At 33.9% G+C, this 14,189-nt stretch overlaps 2 protein-coding genes across 2 annotated transcripts; both read right to left on the minus strand.

Moving 5' to 3' along the window:
- Nucleotides 1-1,192: 1,192 nt before the first annotated feature.
- LOC114184321 (F-box/kelch-repeat protein At3g23880-like) lies at nucleotides 1,193-2,422 on the minus strand. The gene has a single exon (XM_028071630.1). It carries the CDS (start codon nucleotides 2,420-2,422, stop codon nucleotides 1,193-1,195), a length of 1,230 nt encoding a protein of 409 aa, XP_027927431.1.
- A 2,479-nt stretch (nucleotides 2,423-4,901) lies between these two features.
- Nucleotides 4,902-12,532, minus strand: LOC114183366 (protein SIEL). Its single transcript, XM_028070377.1, has 8 exons — nucleotides 11,678-12,532; nucleotides 10,022-10,099; nucleotides 9,544-9,777; nucleotides 9,223-9,414; nucleotides 7,900-8,043; nucleotides 7,173-7,262; nucleotides 6,547-7,031; nucleotides 4,902-5,824 (listed from the first exon to the last, which is right to left on the minus strand). The coding sequence occupies exons 1-8, from the start codon at nucleotides 12,260-12,262 to the stop codon at nucleotides 4,903-4,905; spliced, it is 2,730 nt and encodes a 909-aa protein (XP_027926178.1). The 5' UTR covers nucleotides 12,263-12,532; the 3' UTR covers nucleotide 4,902.
- Nucleotides 12,533-14,189: the final 1,657 nt, after the last annotated feature.

Here is a 14,189-nt window from a genome sequence, read left to right on the forward strand (position 1 = left end):
CTATCATTTGTTCTTAAAGAAAAAAGTCCAAGACATTCTTGTAAAGTCAGAAATAAAGATAATATAATAAAGATTACCTTTCAATGAAGGTGTTCTTTGAATACCTATGTTAAGAATTGAATTTTAAACCTAATTGAACCTAACAAAACTGGCTTGTAATCTGAAGTTTGTACCGACATATATATTGTAAATTGACCTTATTTCTAATTGATGTGAGATTACTAACATAGCTCCTCATGTTAAGTAATATACATTTCGAATATGAGAATAAACATTAATAAGTGATATGACAACGATCCGATAATGGGTGGAATAGTAGACCCAACAAACAACAAATTTTGTTAGGATAGGCTTGAACATATGTCTCTGATATCATGTTAATAAGTGAACTTTAAACTCAACTCAACCTTAAAAAACTGGCTTGTAAAGTGAGGTTCATACAAACACATCCCTTGATGATGATAATGCCTGAGCTTTTTGTGCCAAATTTATGTTACATTTTTTTTAGTGAGAAACCAATTTGCTCTTCCTCTAAGGAATTTAGAGCAAAGCTTTTTTCCTTTCATTTTTACCTTGATTATTTCTTGTCCATTTACATCTTTATTCAAACACTATTTGTCTTCAAAAATAACTTTATAACATTTTTCAATCAGTTGACCTAACACTTAATAAGTTCGGCCTGAGGAACGAAAAGAACATTGAGAGTAAATTTCTGCACAACTTGTGGTTGCAGCAATCCCTTTTCCTCTGAGTGTGACATAATCACAGTGACCTATTTTGACCTTAGTAAGTAAAATTAGTTGGCCTCAAATCTTGGAAGAGTGACTTGTCAAAGGTCATATGCTTGGTACAATCCCTATCAATTAGCTAACTTTCATTGGACACACTACTCAAGAAATTACCTCACATCAGGACCCGCTTAGAAAGTAATTTCCCTTGATTGAAAACTTCTGAATTTATTTGTTCACAATTCTCTTTTACCTCTCTAACAATTAGCAAATGATAGACCAGTAACGATTTAAACCGATAACAATTAGCAAATGATTAAAAATTGTAATAAGGATTCAACCAATAACAAAAGCTATAAACGATAAACCAACTGCACCACCAAACATTTCACAAATTCTATACCCATCACTTGTTTATCAACTCATGAACAAGAAAATGATATGAAATGAAAATATTAATGTGACTAAACACAAAGACCTAGAGACTTCTGGGAAACCAAGCTTTGAACATAAGCCATGGGGTAGATCCCAAATATGTTGCAGTGAATTTGAGGGTGTTCTACAATATTACCACTTCGATCGTATATAACTCTTCTTATTCGCTTATATGTACCCTCGATGAACAGAACTTCATTCTCTTCTAACATGATCAGTGGGTGTAAGTAAGGACGTGGCATGGAAACAATCTGAAGATCTTGCATGGCGATGTTCAGAGAAAGAGACCAAGATTTATGGTTCCCAAAGTCCCTCATCTGCCAAATCGAAATATGTCTTTTGTTGTGATCGTGAAAAAACACTGTCAAACAATCCTTCAAAACCCCCAAACAGTCGTGAAAATCCCAATCGTATCCTAGAGAGTGAGAACCTCTCATGCAGATTCCATTCATGCAGATTCCATGAAGAGCTTGAGGCAACATGAACTGCGAGCTCTTCTCGTTCCGAAGATCAAGTGAAACAATCACCGATTCATCAAATGTAATATAGGAATCATGTGGGTGGTTATCGTGAAGATCCAACCCTACCCAGTTAAGGGTGCTATTTAGATACACTCCCCATCCTGAACCCTGCATTGTGGTTTTAGCGGGAAAACTTTCGACGCTTCTCCAACAACTGTTGCCACCTACGTTGCAAACTTTTACGTCGCGGTAGATGGAACGTCTATTGAGATCAAGGGCGTCGAGCATCAACACCACCTTGTAAGCATGGCTCAGATCGTCGTAGCCAAACGCAACCTTGCGACGAGGATGATGGCCGGAAGGAATGGGGAATGAACATTTGAGATCCTCCAATGTTTCTCTGGTGGCAGGGTTCCACACGCAAAACATGCATCTTTCGTCTTTCTTACATCGTCCCGCCATACACACCAATCCGTTGCAGCTTCCGATAACCCCGTACCCGCTGATATCGAATCCCAGGGTTCGGTCGTGGGCAACCGTCGCTTTATGGTTGTCTGATAAAGAACCGATGTGGCAGGGAACGAGGAAACGACTTTCCAGATTATTGTCGTCTTCTAAGTACTCCAACAGCAAGTCCACGCCTCTGGGTGATCTTTGAAGGTGCAGCTTCACGAACCATGGATCGGAGATCAATGAATGAAACGATTTGCTGACGCACTTGAAACGCAGAAGAGTCTTAACCCGAAGCCATGAGAGAATTTCCGCTTGGAGTTCTTCGCAGAGGGTTGGTCGATTCATATCTTTGGATTTTGAATTTAGGTTTTCATGTTCTTCACCTTAATTCGGAGGCAACGAAACATGTTTTCGATTTCATCTCTCTTTTACAAAAGGGAAGATGAAACGCTGTTAAACAATATCATATAATCGTATAATTAATTATCTGTTTACAAGATAGAGAAAATCTTCGTGTTTGAAGATAAATGCCGCGCATATTTCTATCTTAATTTTCTCTTGTAACCCAAATACTTCACCTTAACTTCATCGCATGTTATTGTTCCAACTATACCTATATTTTTATTTTTGCAAATTAAAATCTTACCACGTATTCTTTTTATTTACCTAATTAAAAATAGGGCGAAACCCTTTTAAAAGAAGGAGTTTTTATATCCGTGAATTCAATGAAAACATGTTACGACATTGGTTTTGTTAACGGTGCTACCATCTATCACCACCGCTATCACCGGAAGTTATTGCACATAGCATTTTTTATTGGATCACTTGGAAAACACCAAAACTTCTTCTTTTAAAGAGACACTGAAACAACACTCTTATGGTAATTATAGTTATTAAAATTGTTCATTTTATCACATTTTGTGGTTGAATGATATTGCAAAAAAGTATATACTATTAATATATTATAATTAACTTTAAATTATATATTTGAAATTTCTTAATATTATTAGTTACTAATTAGATATGACAAAAAGAAATCCATGCCCAATCGGTAAATGAAAGGAAACGAAGGCATTCTAATAATAAATAAATAAGACTCTTTCTTTGTATATAGGATGTCTTTCAAGATAACCTTAAAGGCGTTTAAATCCTCCCATGAAGAGGTTCAAAAGTTATTAAGGCATTTATTCCTTTTGAGATAATAGTTGGGTCGATCGTATACAAGTGTTTTCCAATAAAGATAATATAATTGTCATCCATAATAAGAAAAATGAATTAATATGACTGTTATAGGCTAGACTATGTGTATAGATTATAGAAAATTTAACAAAGTCATCAAAAAAATATCATTTCCCAATACTGTTTTTGGACAAAATGTTGAAGAGATCGGAAAGAAAAACTTAATACTATTTTTTGAATGGGTATTTAGGTTACACCAAGAAAAGACTGGTTTCACTTGTGTGTTTTTCACTTAAAAAAAAATGTTATAGGGGTTTTGTAATGCTTCGATCACTTTTTACATATATATGCTTGCTATCTTTGTAAACTTGGTGGAAAAATGCATTAAAATATTCATGGATGACTTATATGTGATTCCACTTTTGATTATAGAAGATTCATCGAGAATTTTTGCAAGATTACAAAACTATTGAGCAACCTACTTAATAAGGACATTCCTTTTAAATTTGATGAAAATTGTGCTATTTTATTGCAACATTGAAAAAAAACTCGCACTCGTAATTACTACTCTTAATTGGTAATATAATTTGAACTTAAATGTGATGATAGTAACTATGCTGAAAGAGTAATGTTAGGGCAAATAAAAGAGAAAGTTTTCTGTGTGATACACTATACAAGTGAAGTCCAGAATGAGACTCAAATTAATTATACCACTGAAAATTAATTACTTGAGAAGTTTAGAACTTATTTGATTGGATTCAAAGTTCTTTTATTAACCATGTTGCAATTAAATATTTGTTAACTAAATCAGCTTCGGAACGACTAACAAGTTGTTGCAATTAAATATTTGTTGTACGAATTGAATTTGAAAATAAAGGATAAGAAAAGTTGTGAGAACAATGTGCAGATAACTATACTTGAGCCATAAGTGCTAGAAGAATTTCCAAATGAACATCTTTTAAGAATTTTCAAATTTTCAAACGAACAACCATAGCAATCCAATAACACTTATCATTTGCAATCTCTATTTTGCAATCCACTAGTAAAAGATAAAACCAACACATTTGTCATGTAAACAAACAATTAGAGTATTTTATACCATCTTTTTTTCACAAGGATTTTAAAAAAAAAAAATAGAAACAAGATAAAATTTACCCCATAAATTAGCATTAATTTAAATTAAAAACTCTCATAACTTCTCAAGCGCGGAAAACATTCACTTAATAAACTAATTAAACTCGTTCAAAATCTATAAATAGGTGCAATATATCCTAAAATCGGAACTCCAATCATTTAAAAAAAAAATGCATTCCTTTCATCTTAAGTCACAAATAAATGCACCACTTCCTTTGCTTCTTTTTCCATTTTTTTGAAAAAAAAAATAATTATTATTTCCAAAGTTTAACATAGTACTATAATTATTTATCCATTTTACATTTAGTTACATGTGATTTTTACGATATAGAAATAAAGATAAATTAATAAAACAAATTGTAGTTTAATTTAAATGAAAAAAATATTATGGTATTTCTTAGTTAAAAAAAAAAAAAACTCTTAAATGACACGATGAAAGGAACTAAGAGATCAGTATTTATAGTGCAGTAGTTTCCACTAGCATAGCTTAAAGCAAGAATAATAATAATAAACTAATCTTTATTAACCTTGGAAAGATAAACCTGTTTTTCTTTACAAAGAAGAACTAGTTCACGTTTTGGTCCCCCAAACCTTTGGACTGGACCAACATTTTCAAACAAACATTCTGCACCAATGCAAACCTTCAACGTAAGACAATATGCTTCTGCTGTTCTGTAGAAAGGCGCAACAAATGTAAATTTTCTTACCACTTCAGAGCCTTCAGAACAGTCCAAATCAAGAAAGACATGTTGTACAAAACCATCATCCAGAGTCATCCTTAGCCACAACTTACTCTCACTTGAAACATTATGGAGAGTGATTTCACATGGTACACCAACGGGTAGCCCTGAAACAAAGGGAAGAGGGTGTTCCATGTCATTGTTGGGAATGCTTAGTTCTGCATTCACATGTTTGATTCTTCCATGAAACATAAACTGTTTCAGAGAGAAAAACTTGAGACATGCATCAAACTGAAGTGGACTGCAAGAACCTCCATTGGTTGAGATGGTACTTAATACTTTCCCAAGTTCAACTACGAAATTCGATGGCGAAGCTGAACTTTCTTTGAGGATGGATTCAACGCGTAAATATAGAGTATTCAGCCTCTTGAATGGATGATTAAGACAGATGATTTCACTTTTACATATCTTGAGTGCACACGTTAATAACATAAGCTCCAAAACGTTCAATTCCTCGTCTGCAGACAAGCCTATAAACCTACTCATCAATTCTTTAACCCTCCTATCAAGCTTTCCCAGCTTGAATTCCATTTTTCCTATTCGCTGAGAACACAGCTTTTTTGCTGGCAGCAAGTGCTCCCATACTTCAGCAAGTAGCTCTATCACCCGGAGGTATAGTTTAGTAAATGCCAAAGCATCAGCGTCACCAGATCCCAAAGAATCAAGTTTCATGGCAGTTAACTCTTTCAAACACCTGCACCATTGGCATCAGCACAGAAATAAATGATTAAAAGAACGAGGAGAATATTAGGCACATGCATACTGAATTTTAACAATCAAAATATAAGAAAAAGTGATATTATTATTGTATTATAAAAGCTTGCAGGACATCTTAAATTTCAAGCAAAAAAACCAACTAACTAGAATCCCCATATTCTGTATATAGCATAAATTAATCACACAAATATAAATCAATATGTCGAAATTGAATATTTTTAAAGGAAGTTTAATAGTCTTTTAAGCGCCAAGTTTTGCTAGAATTATTTAATGCAGTCCCTCAACTTTTTTCATTTCAATGTAATCCTTATTTTTGTTACCAAAAAAGAGTCAATGGATGTGACAGTATAAATGACGATATGACACCAAGGTGGTTGGATTTATCCAATGTGACACGGAGATGGCTAGACTTATACAATGTTGTGTCATTTACACTGTCACCTTGTCACTGTCTAAATGATATCAGCAGCACCAGTTTAACCGAAGAAATCACAATAATTTTTTTCTTTTGAAAATAAGACTACATTGAGATGAAAAAAAAATTGAAGAAGCAGATTAAATAATTTTGACAAAAATAGGGAGAAAAAATGATGTAAAACCTTTAAATGGTTACTTATATGCAACTCACGATACAAATATTGGAAGAAACAACAAAGACCAAGGCACATATGTTACTAAAGTTATTCAACAATTCCTCACCTTAAGGACCTCAGCACTTCATTTGTATGACCTGACTGTATCCTCGGCCACATAGCAGGGGGCTTTGCCAGAATGTAGTTTATAACTTCATCACTCAGAGATTGCTGTTGTTCTATCTGGTTATCTGCTGACTCTTTCGGCTCCCTCGTGATTTGTGCACCAATCACCTCATTGTTAGAAAAGTTTGGAGCATTATCACCTTTAAATACAGGCAACTGTTCCTCCCCTTCCGTGAGGTTAATATTTGTTGCAGAATACTCTGTAGATCTGCTTTTCTCACATAGGCAGGCCAAAAGGGCATCCCTATCCATGATATCACTAAAAGCATTATAAATTCTACCTAGGAACGTAACTGCATAAGAAAACATAACTGGTGGTATTCTTCCTACATCAGCATTCAAGAGTGGAGCAGATATAGAAAGAATTAACAGTGCAGCTATCCTTGCACTATCAAATTCTACATTTCCTTCCAAAGCCGTTTCTACCTGTAAAAGAGAAATAAAAATGTAATCAGTGGCACTACTTCAAAGAAATATAGGTACATCTGTCTCATTGACATGCAAAATTTGTGAATGGATCAAGAAGTTCTTGTGTATGACTATATACAATAATCCGAACAAGCGCACCTCTTCAAACGTGTCCTTCATGATCAGGCTTACAAATTTCTTGTGATTTCGGCCCAGATGAGAAAAAGTAGAAAATACATCAGCTTCATCCTGGAAGCACCAAAGTGAAAAGTTAAATGGAATAGAGGTTGGTTAAAAAGTAGTTGTATTGAGAATCTTGGCTCGTCTTCTGAAAGAACAGGATTAGCCCTTAGTGAGAGGGATGACTTTGTAAAAAATGAGCGAGCAAGTACCGGGGGAACAAAAGAGGTTACGAGACTGACCACAATTGCATGTGGTTGAGTTGCTTACTTGTTAGAGTAAGGAGGAATAATTTGGCTTTATGGCTATTACTAATAATTTTGAAGCCATAACAAAAAGTTAAACCATGATGGAATATTAAGACAATGATGCAACAAAGATAAAAATATTATGTAAAAGGGTGAAGAATACATGTAATTAAGGATATTCTTTTCAAGAGACACGTCTTAAATTGAGGACATATAAAATTGCCAATGGTGCAAGAAGAGATGATGATGCAAAACACAAATTATCGCATATTTAAAAATTAAAAACAGAATATAAAATGGATAGGAAATGGTTAAAAGATATATTCATAAGCAGTCAAGGTCCTCAATGATTATAGTTCGCTATTGCCTGAATTGTGAAATAAAAATACATGTAGTGTACATGGGTATTTTAGCCATTGAAAATATAAAAGACAAGTGGAACCGAGTATAAAGCAAACCTGTGGATAACTGTCTAAATTTCGCAGGAGTCTGTCAACAGATGATTTGAACAATGGCAGATTGTTTAGCTTCATTACTTTAAGTATTTTCCTATAAGTAAATCTTACATCCGAACTATTATTATCCACCAGAGCTCCAAGAAACTGAAATATAAAATGACAACATATGACTAATATCAATAATAAAGTGCATCATATGGCATTAGGTGAGTCAGTTAGAGAAAAAATCACAGTTTTGGCAAATTAGGTTTATTGGAAAAGATTAAGATCAATCAAGAATTCAACTAAGAAAACGCTCAATGTCCATAACAAGTATCAATAAAATCCCCACCACTAGTTCATGCTGTTGGTCAGGTTTTGTTTATGAAAAAGTTTTTATCAGCTGAAACTTAAGGACTATCAAAGACAGTTTTTAGTGAAAATGCTTCTTCCTTTTAAAAGAGGAAAAAGCCATAACAGTCCCCAGTATTTGATTTGATCACCGATACACAAACAATCATTCTTTTCAGTTTGGCAAACCAAAAACAGGCAATCTAACCAATCACAGAAACCATGGCTTATTGGTCCCCAACAAAAATAACCTTTTCCATGCACCCTGCTAGTCATTCTTCACTTTCCAAATGTAATTTGGTCAACCCTAGGGACCTAGTTCATTCTACAAATCTACTGAAAAGCTTAGGGCCATTTGGTTTAAGTAAACAATTTCTATTTTCACTTTTAATGACAAAAATGTCGCATTAATTATACTTTGTTTTCTATTTTCACAAGTTTGTAGTATGCATAGGGCATGGTGAAAAAAAAAAACAATAAAAGATTATGGTCAGTGACTCCTTCACAAACTTTTGAAAATAGGGAGAACATGAAAACAAAATGGGACTTTTGTTATTAAAAATAAAAATAAAAATAGAAAATGAAAACTAGATGACATTTTTTTAATTAAAAGTGAAAATAGAAAACTTTTATCCTGCCAAATGACACCCAATTAATTTGAAACCAGAACAACTATAACCCAACTCATCTACCAGGAAAATAACCACACAACTAGCAAAACTCCTTAACCATAAAACTTGCAAATAAAGACATTAGATTTTCCCCCCAAAATTTGTCCTACCTACTAGCACAGTAAACAAGGTAAAAATTCCGATTAAGAAAAAGAAAAGAATACAAATAATCAATAAATCTCCATACAGCAATATGAAGGAGGTTCCATAATTTGGCCAACATGAGATGCATCTTGCAGTTTGAAAGAAAGGAAAAAACCGTAGGCACTAAAATACGTACTGGAAATAGAGCAAAATGAATAATGGAGGATCAGAAACACACCATATGCAAATGTTTGTCATGAAGCTTTAAACGGCCATTTATTGCCATATGGTGCATGGTTTCTAAAGCTTGTAAGCGAACCACCGCAGAATCATCATTCAACACATCCATTAATGAGTCTAACGCTTCGCGTGCAAACTCAGCAGATAGGCTTGTTAGTGTGCGTAAGGACTCACATACAGACTTCCTCACCTTCACATCAGGCACAAATGAAGAAAATATTATCAAACAATCACACAAGGAAAAAGCATTATTACTATACCAGATTATTGCTATCAATTTTAGATAAACCTCCACTAACAAGGGATTTTCATAAGATACCTCAAAGAACTCATCCTCAAGTCCATGAACTAGTGCACCAGCAACAGTACTTGCCAACATGACACATTGTTCAGATGTGCGCTGATCCCCACTTTCCTTTTGCTTTCCACGTCCTGAAACTCTCTTTGCTAAACTTTGCAAAAGAAGATCCTCCGATACCATTTCCATCTTTCTGAGGCCATTAAATGCTTCAAGTCTAACCTTCATATTCATATCTCTTGCCATGGAGCATAGCTATATGCCCACACAATGAGTATGGATTAATTCAAATATATGACTCATGTGAAATATTACAACGAAATCAAATTGATTTAATAAAATATAAGGACCTAAGAACCTATTAATTATTGTGGAAAGTTATAATAAAAATAAAATAAAATTCCAAGATAACCAATTTGATGGATGTTGATTAATAAAAGGGATTAGGGTTCTTTCATTGTAAAAAACTTGAAACATATGCAACCCAATACTACTATACCTTGGCAAATACGTCGTTGGACCAATAGGCTTTCATCTCTGAGCTAGAAGCTGCCAACATCATACCCCATGAAGCCACCTGCAATATATCAGTTTACATCATTCAAAGACTTGCTTAGCCCAATCAACTAGCTCAAAAACAAACATTAATCATTCGACAATTGACTGAACTCAACAAGAACACTATCTGAATCTGATTAACACTAATCCTGAAATATCTGATTTTCTCATTTCTAATATTTCCGCAACACAATAACTAGCAATAATAAAAAAGGACTAAACACTTCGTTTAGTTGGTCATATAAAAGTATTCCTTTCATCACATTGGGCATTGTCTGTTGGTGATGTAGGTCATACCAAATTAATCTTCAATCTTCAATTCAATGCAGTATATACTCTCATTCTAAAAAAGAGTACTTTCACTTCATATTGGCCCTTCGTTCAGATATCCACTGGTCTTCAAATTGCAGATAAATGCCGCTATCATATTACTTTGGTCCATAGAAAACCAATTTCATGGTATTAACCGACTGAAATACTATGATGTCACCATGGTTTTAAATGCAGTTCACTACAATCATAGTATTGCAGTTTTTAAAATCCCAGCAATTTTTCCACAATTTCAATAATTATTACAGTTAAAAATCATGGCATCACTATATATTGACAACTTGTATAATTGAATTATATTTTAATAATATAAGGTCATTTTAAAAAATTAACTAAAAAATATTTCGAAAGTCAACTTTATGGAATTCGTGTTCAAACATAAATCTCCTTTCATGTTAACTACGCTGAAAAAAAATACCTACACTGTAGTTCCAGGATTTATCAGCATAAACAAATGTCGTGGTAACATGGCTGGAAAAGACCGAATTTGGCTTTCTTCGTCTTTGTGCTTCTAAGAGAGAAAACAGGATCATGTTCGAGCTTAAATTTAAATTTAAAACTAAACCTCGTCCTCACCCAGTCTTTTTCTAAAATTTAATTAACTTCTATGATTTAATCAAATTATATAATGATTATTTTGGGTAAGAACTAATGAAAAGTACAAATCTTTAAAATTATCTTACTTTAAATTCAAAACATTCAATTAATTATTGCAATAGTTAATTTATATTCTCAAATGCAAGCACTTATTAATAGACCGTAAATTACATTCTTAACCTCCATCTCGTTTTTGCAAAATAAACTCCAGTCAAATCAAATTATATACTTTCATCGTTCTCTTTTCTTTTTCACTCACTTGGAGTGCATTCACACAAACTCTTGATCAACCAACCAAAAATTACGTCTCACAATTGATCTTCTTCACCCTCTATTATTCATAATTTACTCTTTCTCTAAAATTAAAATAATTAAAAATAACCATAAAAGATAATTTAAATAATTTATTAAATCTAAACTAAAAAATTATATAGGAGAATAGTTATCTATTAAAATTTTATTCATGTATAAATTATACATCCAAAAGTTATCATAAATTTAAATTACGTAATTTCCTTTATACAGTGTCTGAGTTAAAATATTAGTTTTCCCCGTTACAAGGCAAACGAATAAAAATAAATTCTGGTGAAAAATAGAAATTATTGGGAGAGGCAGAGAAAAAGAGGAAAGCCTATGGAGATGAAAAAATGATAGCAGAAGAGAACCTTACCACGCGAACCGCAGAGAACCTAACGCAGGGGTCGAAGTCCCGAAGCAACTGAACGGCGCGTCGATAACACGCATCGACCAAGCCAACGTCTTTCAGCTCTCCACCGCGCTCGCTGAACCCGACGAGCCCTTCCAGCGCCGCATCTCTCACGTAAGGGTATGGATCCTTCGTGAACCCCAGCAGCACCGCTAACAGCAAGCCAGGTCGGACCTCAAAACTCGAACCCACGTTCCGGAGCATCCACGCGCGGGCGGGCACGGAGGCGCTGAAGCACAGCGACGTGAAGCGCGCGTCGTCCAGATGGAGGCCCGAGAGGGACGCGCCGATTGCCTCCACAGCGAGGCGGGGAGAGGACTCGGCGGTGGGGAGAACAATGGTGGGGGCGAGGTCGGGATGGCGAGCGGCGGCGTCGGAGAGGAGCTTGAGGGAGTGAGGAGTGGGGTGTGGGGAGCTGGCTAGGGTTTGGAAGATGTGGGAAACGGTACGTTTTGAGGTAGAAGGGTGGAGGAGGAGGGACCTCATGGTGCTGAGGGTGCGGAGAGAGAGGGTTTCGTCTGCTTCAGAGGTTTCGTCTGGATTGGCCATTGCCGGAAAAGGAATACGACGGTGCCGGTCGTTTTGGTGGAGAAGGTGGAGGTGGCTCCTAATTTTCAGATTTTCATAAGATTTTTTCTCTTTTACAAGGATAGCTTTTTTTTTGCCAAAAAAAAAAACTGTATTTTTTTAAAACCAATTTTTTTTTAAATGGAGGGAATGATTTTGTATTTGGTTTTGGACTGTTTGGAAAGTAAACTGTGAGAAGAAACAAAAACAATTGAAATATAAATTTGTTAAGAAGAGAAAAATGTAATTAAATAAAAAATGTATTATTATCTTTTATTAATTATTGTTTTTACTCCCTCCAGAAAGCCCAAATCGCAAAACTACAACTGTCTCAAGAAAATTGGACTCTTGCTATTGGGCACTTTCTTCTACCCCATGTTTTCTTCAACCTGCAACCCATAATTTCAAAATTTTGGATATACTAGTATTGTGTAAATAAATGTTCTCAATGAGTGTATTCGTGCTGGGGAGTTTTTGGATTGTTGAGGTTGTTGTTTGTGGTTTGCGCCTAGTGGCGAGCGGTGATTTTTTTGGTGATATTATTTCATACGAAAATTATTTTTTAAGAAATTGATTTTGACAACGTTTTAATAATATAAATGTGATAGCATCTCATTAAATAAAAGAAATATTTGGTGTGAACAGAGAAACGAAGAGAAAAGTTTGACGTGGCTTGTAAAAAAGAGTTTATCAAAAAGTTTGTCAAGGAAAAACTTTTTTAAAATATCAAAATCCTTGTAAAATAAATTTTCCATGATGATTGAAAGAGTTCTCTACTGACTATTTGACCGTCATAGATGTCATTCTTATTATTAGTTTGACAAAAATGATAACGGTTAAAAGAATCATTGTCGTTATTTTACAATGATAACTTTAGAACTACAATGGTTGTTCTTGAATTGTCGTTAAAAATCACACAAAAAAACGTGTTGCATATTCCGACAAGTAAAAGAAAAAAATATTTGAATACACTTGTTGCATAAACCATAAATAAATCTTAAATTTTGGAAATCTTAAATTTTAAGAAATATAAGATGGTCTGGTGGTTAGAAGAAAGAGAATGGAGGAAAAGGTCGTGATTTCCATCTCTTTTGTTAACAACTTGAAAAAATAAGATTGGTTTAATGATATTTAGAAGGAAGAGTAGGAAAGATCGTAAATTAAACTTTATTGACTAATATAAAACTAACAATTAACAATTTTCGAAATAATTTATTATGCTAATGCTATGCAACTAAATAGACACACAAATTGTACAAATGGATGGCATAAATATGTGGAATATCATCAAAATTAAATCACTGGTGTGGTTTGAGGGTTCGGTATAAAGATTGCTTATTGCATATTTCTTAAGAAGGAGACCATGAGACCCATAAGCAAAACAGAAAGTTTCACATAAGTTTTTCATTAGTTCAGCAATAGCATATAAGAGCTATATTTTGCTGGTCCTAGAGGAAATTAGAAGAATTTCAAAAGTTTTTTTCATGAGATGAATTTCAAAAGTTTTTTTTTTATAAGATGAAATTTCAAAAGTTAAATACTATAACCAAACTACACACAATTTTTGGGTACAGTGGTATCCTCACAGTTAGAAAGTAAAATCTTTAGCACAAACACCAACGTAATTTGAGTTTGAATTCAATCATTCATGTACTCCCTTCTTTTTTTATCTATTATATATATATATATATATATATATATATATATATATATATATATATATATATATATATATATATATATTTGGTGTGGACGTTGGAATTGCAATATGAACAGCAATTGGTGCTCTTTGTGGGTCGTACAATCATTTCTTTTTCTTAAGAAATGATAATAAAAAAAGTATTTTCTATGATTCCAATTTCAAATTACGCGATCAACAAAAATTTACAATAAAACCAAACCACGATAA

Source organism: Vigna unguiculata, chromosome 5, assembly GCF_004118075.2.
Source record: "Vigna unguiculata cultivar IT97K-499-35 chromosome 5, ASM411807v1, whole genome shotgun sequence".
NCBI lineage: Eukaryota > Viridiplantae > Streptophyta > Magnoliopsida > Fabales > Fabaceae > Vigna > Vigna unguiculata.